Source organism: Entelurus aequoreus, linkage group LG12 (genome assembly GCF_033978785.1).
Source record: "Entelurus aequoreus isolate RoL-2023_Sb linkage group LG12, RoL_Eaeq_v1.1, whole genome shotgun sequence".
Classification (NCBI taxonomy): Eukaryota; Metazoa; Chordata; class Actinopteri; order Syngnathiformes; family Syngnathidae; genus Entelurus; species Entelurus aequoreus.
This window is the reverse complement of record NC_084742.1, coordinates 65,074,944-65,087,150: the sequence shown is the minus strand read 5'-3', so window position 1 is coordinate 65,087,150 and position 12,207 is coordinate 65,074,944. Positions and strand designations below refer to the sequence as shown.

General features: G+C 29.9%; 1 protein-coding gene across 4 annotated transcripts in view; it reads left to right on the top strand.

The window, feature by feature from the left end:
* LOC133662452 (synapsin-3-like) overlaps positions 1–12,207 on the top strand; it is a 342,835-nt gene that overhangs the window by 271,797 nt on the left and 58,831 nt on the right. For 3 of the 4 annotated variants that reach the window (XM_062066460.1, XM_062066459.1, XM_062066461.1), the window contains 3 exons: positions 7,686–7,817; positions 7,878–7,896; positions 7,989–8,145. In XM_062066460.1, coding sequence (XP_061922444.1) covers positions 7,686–7,817; positions 7,878–7,896; positions 7,989–8,145 — 308 coding nt within the window. Of the gene's footprint in view, positions 1–7,685; positions 7,897–7,988; positions 8,146–12,207 lie in introns of all 4 variants that reach the window. The other variant, XM_062066458.1, reaches the window with a different exon arrangement.

Below are 12,207 nucleotides of genomic sequence, written 5' to 3'. Positions count from 1 at the left end.
CATAGATTTAACAGTAAAAAAAAAAAAAAAAAAAAAAAACGGTTGTTCAGTCGCCAGAATTTTACTGTGAAAAAAAATACGATGGTACTGTTTTTCCATTAACAGAAATATGGAGGGACAAGCGGTAGGAAATGGATGGATGGATGGCCTAAAAATTATTTACATTTTTTTTTAAATAAATACAAAAATAATACAAATTGTTTCATTTCAAGGTAAAATTCTGGTGACTAAGCAAAAATAATCAAAATGATTACATTTCAAGGTGAAATTCTGGTAACTGAGCAAAAATGATAAAAAATAATACACTTTCAAGGTGAAATTCTGGCGACTGAGTAAAAATAATCAAAAATAATACAATTTTGAGGTAAAATTTTGGCGACTGAGCAAAAAAAAAATTAAAATAGGTAATTACATTTCAAGGTAAAACTCTGGCGACTAAGCAAAAATAATCAAAATAATACAATTTCAAGGTAAATTTCTGGTGACTGAGCTAAAATAATTTTTAAAAAAAAATTGTCAAGGTAAAATTCTGGTGACTCAGCAAAAATTATTACTTTTCAAAGTAAAATTCTGACGACCGAGCAGAAATAATCAACAATAATACAATTTCAAGGTAAAATTCTGGCGACTAAGCAAAAATAATCAACATAATTAAATTCCAAGGTAAATTTCTGGCGACTGAGCAAAAATAATAAAAATAATTACATGTCAATGTAAAATTCTGGTGACTGAGCAAAAATAATTACTATTCAGAGTAACATTTTGGCGACTGAGCAAAAATAATCAAAAATAATACAATTTCTAGGTAAAATTCTGGCGACTGAGCAAAAATAATTAAAATATTTACATTTAAGGTAAAACTCTGGCAACTTAGCAAAAATAATCAAAATAATACAATTTCAAGGTAAAATTCTGGCGACTGAGCAGAAACAATTAAAATAATTACATTTCAAGGTAAAACTCTGGCGACTAAGCAAAAATAATCAAAATAATACAATTTCAAGGTAAATTTATGGCGACTGAGCAAAAATAATAAAATGTCAAGGTAAAATTCTGGCGACTGAGCAAAAATAATACAAATAATTACATGTCAAGGTAAAATTCTGGTGACTGAGCAAAAATAATTACTATTCAAAGTAAAATTCTGGCGACTGAGCAAAAATAATCAAAAATAATACAATTGCTAGGTAAAATTCTGGCGACTGAGCAAAAATAATAAAAATATTTACATTTAAGGTAAAACTCTGTCGACTAAGCAAAAATAATCAAAATAACACAATTTCAAGGTAAAACTCTGGCGACTAAGCAAAAATAATCAAAATAATACAATTTCAAGGTAAATTTCTGGCGACTGAGTAAAAATAATCAAAAATAATACAATTTTGAGGTAAAATTCTAGCGACTGAGCAAAAATAATAAAGGTAATTGCATTTCAAGGTAACATTCTGGCGACTGAGCAAGTACCAGGGAAAAGAGATGCTGCCATGTTGTTTCCTTATTTAATTTTCTACATATTTGGTGATGTTTAGGACTTCTTCTTTAATGCAAACCATACATTTTTTCTAATCCTTTTGCATTTTTATAAAATGACCCGGAAAAAGCCAGTCCTCAAACCGAGATATTGTACAGTCAACAATTTTAAAAAAAAAGTAGCGTCCCTCTAGCTGTTTGTATTGGACGCTAGCAGGACAGGAAGTGTAAAAATAATCAAATAAAAGTCTTTATTTAGGAAATGTGAGGGAGGATGGTCCTCTGGAGAGCAGTGGCAGACATCTTATCTCTGCCGTCATTGTTTTTACAACAGCCGCTGACGTCCTTGCGAGGTTACGACATGCCCATATTTGGGCGTGACGGCATGACATCACACTTCTCACTGTCTAAACCGCAGCCTTTAGCCCCGCCCTCTTTGTATTAACGCTCAGCTACTTGGGGAAGTATCCAGCGACTCCCCGGAGACGTCTTGGAGCTGGACTGAGAAATGTTGGACCTTTCTTTATCAGTGAGCGGGGTGGGATTTAATTAGGCTACATCCTTCCGTCCATCACAGGCGGGGAAAAGTGCTTTTTGTTTGTGACCAAGACTTCCACCATGACACTTCTCCCTGCAGGCTGCATTTGGAACACTTCTTCATTTGATCCATATTCAATCATTATTACAAATGATGTGAAAGCATGTGTTAATTCCAAATATTAGGATCAAGGCTTAGGTGAGGCTGATTACAAAAATAAATATGAATCAATAGTTAAAGAAAGCCTGTTTTTTTATGGCAAACACAACAATTTTGTTAAAGAAAACCTGTTTTTTTACGCCAAACAACAATTTTGTTAAAGAAAATGTTAAATCTAAATGTTAAATATAGATGCACATTTTAGTGAAGTGAATTACATTTATATAGCGCTTTTCTCTAGTGACTCAAAGCGCTTTACATAGTGAAAACCGATATCTAAGTTACATTTATAAATGTTGAATGTAAATTAAATTGTAATTCTAGATAATAAATATACATCTAAATCAGGGGTCACCAACCTTTTTGAAACCTTCTTGGGTACTGATTAATGCGAAGGGCTACCAGTTTGATACACACTTAAATAAATTGCCAGAAATAGCCAATTTGCTCAATTTACCTTTAACTCTATGTTATTATTAATAATTAATGATATTTACACTTAATTGAACGGTTTAAAAGAGGAGAAAACACGAAAAAAATGACAATTAAATTTTGAAACATAGTTTATCTTCAATTTCGACTCTTTAAAATTCAAAATTCAACCGAAAAAAAGAAGAGAAAAACTAGCTAATTTGAATCTTTTGGAAAAAATTTAAAAAATAATTTATGGAACATCATTAGTAATTTTTCCTGATTAAGATTAATTTTAGAATTTGGATGACATGTTTTAAATAGGTTAAAATCCAATCTGCACTTTGTTAGAATATATAACAAATTGGACCAAGCTATATTTCTAACAAAGACAAATCATTATTTATTCTAGATTTTCCAGAACAAAAATTTTAAAAGAAATTCAAAAGACTTTGAAATAAGATTTCAATTTGATTCTACTGATTTTCTAGCTTTGCCAGAATATTTTTTTTTTAATTTTAATCATAATAAGTTTGAAGAAATATTTCACATATATTCTTCGTCAAAAAAACAGAAGCTAAAATGAAAAATTAAATTAAAATGTATTTATTATTATTTACAATAAAAAAGATACATTTACTTGAACATCGATTTAAATTGTCAGGAAAGAAGAGGAAGGAATTTAAAAGGTAAAAAGGTATATTTGTTTAAAAATCCTAAAGTCATTTTTAAGGTTGTATTTTTTCTCTAAAATTGTCTTTCTGAAAGTTTTAAGAACCAAAGTAAAAAAATTAATGAATTTATTCAAACAAGTGAAGACCAAGTCTTTAAACTATTTTCTTGGATTTTCAAATTCTATTTGAGTTTTGTCTCTCTTAGAATTAAAAATGTCGGGCAAAGCGAGACCAGCTTGCTAGTAAATAAATACAATTTAAAAAATAGAGGCAGCTCACTGGTAAGTGCTGCTATTTGAGCTATTTTTAGAACAGGCCAGCGGGCTACTCATCTGGTCCTTACGGGCGACCTGGTGCCCGCGGGCACCGCGTTGGTGACCCCTGATCTAAATATTACATTCAAATCCAACAATAAATGTTCAATCTAAATTTTAAATTTAAATAATCTAAGTATCCATCTTCTTCTGCTTTGCCGAGGTTGGGTGGCGGGGTTTAAATCTATTTTTATTTATTTTTTAATAGATTTTTCAAAATTTAAAATCGGGGCGAGTAAAAATCACGATTCGGATGTGAATTGATTTTTTTTTTTGTGCACTCCTAATAAGTAAAATGTTAATTATTGGGGTTGCAGCTAGGGCTGCAACTAACGATTAATTTGATAATCGATTAATCTGTCGATTATTACTCCGATTAATCGATTAATAATCGGATAAAAGAGACAAACTACATTTCTATCCTTTCCAGTATTTTATTGAAAAAAAACAGCATACTGGCACCATACTTATTTTGATTATTGTTTCTCAGCCGTTTGTAAATGTTGCAGTTTATAAATAAAGGTTTATTTAAAAAAAATATATATATTTTAAAAAATTTAAAAAAAAAATTAAAAAAAAAAAAAAAAAATTTTAAATTATTTTTTTTTAAATTTAAAAAATTTTTTTTAAAAAAAACATTTTTTTTTAACAAAAAATTAAAAAAAAAAAATATTTTTAAATTTAAAAAAAAAAATTTAAATTTTTTTTTTTTTTTTAATTTAAAAAAAAAAAAAAAAAAAAAAAATGTGCATAGCATGGATCCAACGAATCGATGACTAAATTAATCGGCAACTATTTTAATAATAGATTTTAATCGATTTAATCGATTAGTTGTTGCAGCCCTAGTTGCAGCACAGTTTGGCAACACTGTTAAAAGTAGTTCTTATACTTTGCCCCTTTGAAGGCGGTGTACCTAATGAAGTGTCGGATAAAAGTGAAGGTAACACTTTAGTATGGGGAACACATATTCACCATTCGTTATTTGCTTATTAACATGCAAATTAGTAACATATTGGCTCTTAATTAGTCATTATTAAGTGCACTGCAAACCCGGATAAGTAAGCAGAACTCAAAAAAAGCGAGGCACATATTTTTGTAGTTCATAAACTCAAATATTTGAGTGTGTCAGGTCGTAAATATTTGGAGTTTATGTTAAATGTACTTTTAAATAATAGTATGAATTAAACTTAACAAATAATCCAACTCAAAAATGTTCCTCCTCCTGTCCGCCCGCCTGAAGAGGAAGTGCACGCAAATGCTACAAAATAAAAGCACGTAATAATTGATATATAAATACACACACAGAGTATACTAACAATACAAATCTATAATGCGATTGATTCATTCTTAATGTATTCTTGATTCGATTGAATGATTTGTCCTTTCAAAATAAGACACAATTATGTTTAATCCACAGAGTTTTAAGTAACTGCGAGTTAATTATTTTAAGTAGCAGTTACAGCATCTGCAAACGAGTTAATATGAATTAAAAAATAACAAGTTTGATAAACTTAAAAAGAAGGAAAATGTTACTCACACTCAACATGTTTAAGTAAGTGCAACTTTTTAAGTTGACACTACTTCCATCCATCCATCTTCTTCCGCTTATCCGAGGTCGGGTCGCGGGGGCAGCAGCCTAAGCAGGGGAACCCAGACTTCCCTCTCCCCAGCCACTTCGTCCAGCTCTTGACACTACTTATTCAAAGTCATTATTGTGATAATTAATGCCTTATTCTGCATGGCCTTATTATACAAGCAGTAAGCACTTAACTAATAACCTCGCATTTATTGCTTATTAGTAACCCTAACCCTAGTGTCCAAATAACTCTAAATGAAGTCTTTGTTACTTTATATATATTATATTCATAATGAATATGTTCCCCATACTAAAGTGTTACCAAAGTAAATAATAACAAAGAGTAAAGTCGACCAGCTTTTTTCCAGTTAATTGTTTGTGGCTAATTGCCTGCACAACAACACCCGAGTGCTGCAGCGTTCTTCCAATAAATCAGCAGGGTGGGTCCCGCCTGTGCCCCCTTTTGAAGTGGCGGGGCCCCGGGGCCTCTGCTCTGGTGGTCATGACTCAAGCGACCAACACGCCACACCCAAATCCCGGTTACAGGAGCAAACAAGGATCAAAAAGGGCTTCTGCAGGATTACAAATGGAGTTATTCTTGGATGTTGACTTGCAATTATACTTTTACTGTCAGAAAGTGAATACATTTAAATATATTGTTGATATTTAGCTCATTTTTCTCACATTTCAGGTAGAATTTAAACGGTGGATCTGAATTTTAAATCTTAATATGAATCGAAATATTACATCGAAATATAAATGTTAATTATTCATATTAAATATGAATCTAAATGTTAAATCTAAGTATAAATGTTAAATCTGAATATTACACGTAAATGTTTCATCTAAATATAAATATTAAATCTAAAAATAAATGTTGAATCTCAATGTTAGATATAGATATAAATGTTAAATATAAATGTCAAATATCTAAATATTACATTTAAATGTTGGATCTAAATATATATATATATTAAATCTAAAAATAAATGTTGAATCTCAATGTTAAATACAGATATAAATGTAAAATATTTTGTTAAATATAGATATAAATGTAAAATATAAATGTTAAATATCTAAATATTACATTTAAATGTTTAATCTAAATCTAAATATTAAGTCTAAAAATAAATGTTGAATCTCAATGTTAAATATAGATATAAATGTAAAATCTAAATGTTAAATATAGATATAAATATATAATCTAAATGTTAAATATCTAAATATTACATTAAAATGTTTAATCTCAATATATATATTAAATCTAAAAATAAATGTTGAATCTTAATGTTAAATATAGATATAAATGTAAAATCTAAATGTTAAATATCTAAATATTACATTCAAATGTTTAATATAAAGATAGATATTAAATCTAAAAATAAATGTTTAATCTCAATGTTAATATGAATCCTAAATATTAAATGTTAAATATGAAGTTTAAATTTGTATCTAAATATTAAATATAAATGTTGTATCTGAGTATAAATATTATATCTAAATGTTAAAAATTAAACTAAAAATTACATGTTAAATCTAAATCTAAATGTTAAATCTAAAAATAAATGTTGAATCTAAATGTTAAATATAGATATAAATGTAAAATCTAAATGTTCAATCTGAATATTACATGTAAATGTTTAAACTAAATATAAATATTAAATCTAAAAATAAATGTTGAATCTAAATGTTAAATATAGATATAAATGTTAAATCTGAATATTACATGTAAATGTTTAATCTAAATTTAAATATTAAATTTAAAAATAAATGTTGAATCTCAATGTTAAATATAGATATAAATGTAAAATCTAAATGTTAAATATCCACATATTACATTTAAATGTAAAATCTTAATGTTGAATATTAATATAAATGTTAAATATAACTCGATGTTCTAACATTTAGCTGATTTTCTTCACATATTGTAAATGTTTAGCTCATTTTTCTCACACTTCAGGTAGAATTTAAATGGTGGATCTGAATTTTAAATCTTAATATGAATCGAAATATTAAATCTAAATACAAATGTTAAATCTTAATATTAAATATGAATCTAAATGTCAAATCTAAGTATAAATGTTAAATCTGAATATTACATATAAATGTTTCATCTAAATATAAATATCGAATCTCAATGTTAAATATAGATATTAAAATAATCATATTTAAGATTTACATTTTACATATAATATTGAAATACACATTTAACATTTACATTTATATTTAACATTTATATTTACATTCAACATTTATATTTAACATGTAATATTTAGATTCATATTTAACATTGAGATTTAGATTTAACATTTAATATTTAGTTTCATATTTAACATTTATATTTAGATTTAACATTTAACAAATTGTGGAAGGTAGAGTGCACTAAAATCTGGAGAAGAAGAAGAATAAATGGATGAATTTTGGTGTAGAAAAGCATTATTGTGTGAATGTTTGATGAATGTAGAAAAACAACAGTGAGCAGTGTGCTGGTGCAACACTGCCCTCTGGTGGAGGGAAGTCATCTGACCCTGTGTGGCCTGCAGGTGATGGACAGCTCCATGCCTCTGATTGGTGAGCACGTGGAGGAAGACAAGCAGCTGATCACGGACTTAGTCCTCCATAAGATGGCCCAAGTGCTGCTGGGAGTTTCCTCACCGCCGCCATCTTCAGTCAAGGTAGACTTGTCACTTTCATACACCACCATTTTTTATTCTGATGATGTTTTGTGTCTGCAGACCACACAGCCCAGACGAGGTGGGCAAACTTCCTCTTTTTAGCAACAATATATATAAATATATTTGTTTGCATGAGCTGGTTTTATCTGAATGTGTGCACGTGCGCCGCAGGGGGAAACCGCTCAGGCTCCGCCTCCCCGTCCCAGTCGGCCCAAGGTTCTCCACAGCGAGCCCGCTCGGCCAACACGTCCCCCAGCCAGGCCTTCCAGCCCGGACCCCTGCCCGACGCCTCCGGGCCTGGAGCTCAGAAACAGTCCCCGCAACTCAAGTAAGAACACTTTTTTTTTTTTTTTCATTAATGCAATAAAGCAAGGGCGTCCACGGCCCTAGGGTCATTTTTTTACTTTGTAAAAATACTATTTAAAAAAGTGGAATAAAATATTTTTAAAAAAAGGTTAAAAGTAACAAGAAAAAGTTGCAATGTTGACTTTAAGAACACAAAGTTGCCATGCCATGATCAAAAATAATAATGAATCAAAATCAATGTTCTTATGAATTAATGACATATTTAAGCTCCAATTACTTCACATCAAATACTCCATTTTGACATTTTTTGGGGGGGAAATATTGCATATTTTGTGTTTGCCATGTAAAAAAAACTAAGTTTTCTTTGAGGAAAAAGGTCATAAAACCAACAAATAAAAAACAAGAAACTTAATTTAATTAATCTAGAAACTTAAGTGTTAAAGGTAAAAAAATGTAAAAAGATTGAAATGTATGACTTATTTTAATACTTTAATGTGTGCGACCCTTTTGGAGCCCCAATGGTTTTAGTGGGATTTAAAAAAATAAAATAAAATAAAATAATTAATACTGAATTAAAATCGATGTTGTTATGAATTATTGACATATTTAAGGCTCCAATTACTTCACATCAAATATTACACTTTGAAATATTTTGTAGGGGGAAATATTGCATATTTTGTGTTTGCCGTATAAAAAACAAAAGTTTTCTTTGATAAAAAGGGCATAAAAGCAACAAATAAAAAACAAGAAACTTATAATTGATCCGAAATTAATCTGGAAATTTAAGTGTTAAAGGTAAAAAATAAAAAATAAATTTAAATGTATGTCTTATTTCTAACACTTAAAGCTTTAAACTGTCATTTTTAAAAAGGAATAATAATGAATCAAAATCAAAGTTGTTATGAATTATTGACATATTTAGGGCTCCGATTACTTCACATCAAATATTACACTTTGACATTTTTTTTAGGGAATTATCGCATATTTTGTGTTTGCCATATAGAAAAACTAAGTTTTCTTCGATAAAAAGGGCAAAAAAGCAACAAATAAAAAACAAGAAACTTATAATTGATCCGAAATTAATCTAGAGACTTAAGTGTTAAAGGTAAAAAAAATATATATATATATTAAAATGTATGACTTATTTTAACACTTTAATGTGTGAGGCCCTTTTGGAGCCCCAATGATTTTAGTGGGATTTTAAAAATAAATAAATAAAATTAATAATGAACTAAAATCAATGTTGTTATGAATTATTGACCTATTTAAGGCTCCAATTACTTCACATCAAATATTACACTTTGACATTTTTGGGGGGAAGATATTGCATATTTTGTGTTTGCCATATAAAAAAACTAAGTTTTCTTTGTTAAAAAGGGCATAAAACCAACAAATAAAAAAGAAGACACTTATAATTGATCCGAAATTAATCTAAAAACTTAAGTGTTAAAGGTAAAAAAATTAAAAAAGATTAAAATGTATGACTTATTTTAACACTTTAATGTGTGAGGCCCTCTTGGAGCCCCAATAATTTTAGTGGGATTTAAAAAAATAAATACAATTTAATACTGAATTAAAATCAATGTTGTTATGAATTATTGACATATTTAAGGCTCCAATTACTTCACATCAAATATTACACTTTGACATTTTTTGTAGGGGGAAATATTGCATATTTTGTGTTTGCCATATTAAAAAAACAAAGTTTTTTTTTTAAACAAAAAGGGCACAAAACCAACAAATAAAAAAACAAGAAACTTATAATCGATGGATCGATCTGAAATTAATGTAGAGACTTGAGTGTTAAAGGTAAAAAAAAAAAAAAGACATTTTAACTTATTTTTAACACTTAAAACTTTAAACTGTCATTTTTTAAAAGGAATAATAATGAATCAAAATCAAAGTTGTTATGAATTATTGACATATTTAAGGCTCCAATTACTTCACATCAAATATTACACCTTGAAATTTTTTTTTTAGGGAATTATTGCATATTTTGTGTGTTTGCCATAAAAAAAACAAAGTTTTCTTTGATAAAAAGGGCATAAAAGCAACAATTAAAAAACAAGAAATTTATAATCGATCCAAAATTAATCTAGAGACTTAAGTGTTAAAGATTTTAAAAAATATATATTAAAATGTATGACTCATTTTAACACTTTAATGTGTGAGGCCCCAATGATTTTAGTGGGATTTTTTTTTTAAAAAGAAATAAAATCAATGATGTTATGAATTATTGACATATTAAAGGCTCCAATTACTTCACATCAAATATTACACTTTGAAATATTTTGTAGGGGGAAATATTGCATATTTTGTGTGTTTGCCATATACAAAAACTACGTTTTCTTTGATAAAAAGGGCATAAAACCAACAAATAAAAAACTTTTTTTTTATAATCGATGGATTGATCAGAAATTAATCTAGAGACTTAAGTGTTAAGGATTTTTTTTTTTAAATGTAATGTTTGACTTATTTGAACACTTTAATGTGTGAGACCCTTTTGGAGCCCCAATGATTTTAGTGGGATTTAAACAAAAAAATAATAATAATAATGAATTAAAATCAATGTTATTATGAATTATTGACATATTTAAGCCTCCAATTACTTCACATCAAATATTACACTTTATAATTATTGATATTTTTATTTTATTTTTATTTTTTGGGGAGGTGAAGGATGTTGCATATTCTGCGTGTTTGCTATTCAAACAAAGTGTTATTTGGCAAAAAGGGTAATAATAAAAAATGAAATTAAATAAACACTAGCAAAAGTCAGCTAACAAAACCTCCATCAACCTTTTATAAGTATATATGTAATATCTAGTAACATTCATAACAACATGTGATATGCACGTATTTTGTTCATTTTAAGCGAACGCGCCGTATGCTTAAAATGAGAACAATACGTAAATATGACATGTTATTATGAACGAGTAATGAGAATATTGCATATTTTGTGTGTTTGCTATTCAAACAAAGTGTTATTTGTCAAAAAAGGGCTTAAAACAAACAAATAATACAACATTTAATTAAATAAACACTAGCAAAAGTCAGCTAACAAAACTTCCATGACCCTTTTATAAGTATATACTGTATGTAGTATCTAGTAACATTCATAACAACATGTGATATGTACTAAAACTAACTAATAATAAAAAAATTACATTTTTTTATTTTATTTTTATTTTTAACACTTTTGGCTCTTTTGGATCCCCAAGAATTTTAGTGGGATTTGTTTTGTTGTTGTTAATGCACCAACAAATAAGAAGAAATTCAAATGAATGTTGTTATGAAACCGTGGTTCTCACCCACTGGGCTCTCCAAGTACCCCCAGAGTGAGCCACATTAAACTAGGTAGCAAACATGGCCGACAGAAGCCACACCCACTGGGCTCTCCAAGTACCCCCAGAGTGAGCCACATTAAACTAGGTAGCAAACATGGCCGACAGAACTCACACCCACTGGGCTCTCCAAGTACCCCCAGAGTGAGCCACGTTAAACTAGGTAGCAAACATGGCCGACAGAAGCCACACCCACTGGGCTCTCCAAGTACCCCCAGAGTGAGCCACATTAAACTAGGTAGCAAACATGGCCGACAGAACTCACACCCACTGGTCTCTCCAAGTACCCCCAGAGTGAGCCACATTAAACTAGGTAGCAAACATGGCCGACAGAACTCACACCCACTGGGCTCTCCAAGTACCCCCAGAGTGAGCCACATTAAACTAGGTAGCAAACATGGCCGACAGAAGCCACACCCACTGGGCTCTCCAAGTACCCCCAGAGTGAGCCACATTAAACTAGGTAGCAAACATGGCCGACAGAACTCACACCCACTGGGCTCTCCAAGTACCCCCAGAGTGAGCCACGTTAAACTAGGTAGCAAACATGGCCGACAGAACTCACACCCACTGGGCTCTCCAAGTACACCCAGAGTGAGCCACTTTAAACTAGGTAGCAAACATGGCCGACAGAAGCCACACCCACTGGTCTCTCCAAGTACCCCCAGAGTGAGCCACTTTAAACTAGGTAGCAAACATGGCCGACAGAAGCCACACCCACTGGGCTCTCCAAGTACCCC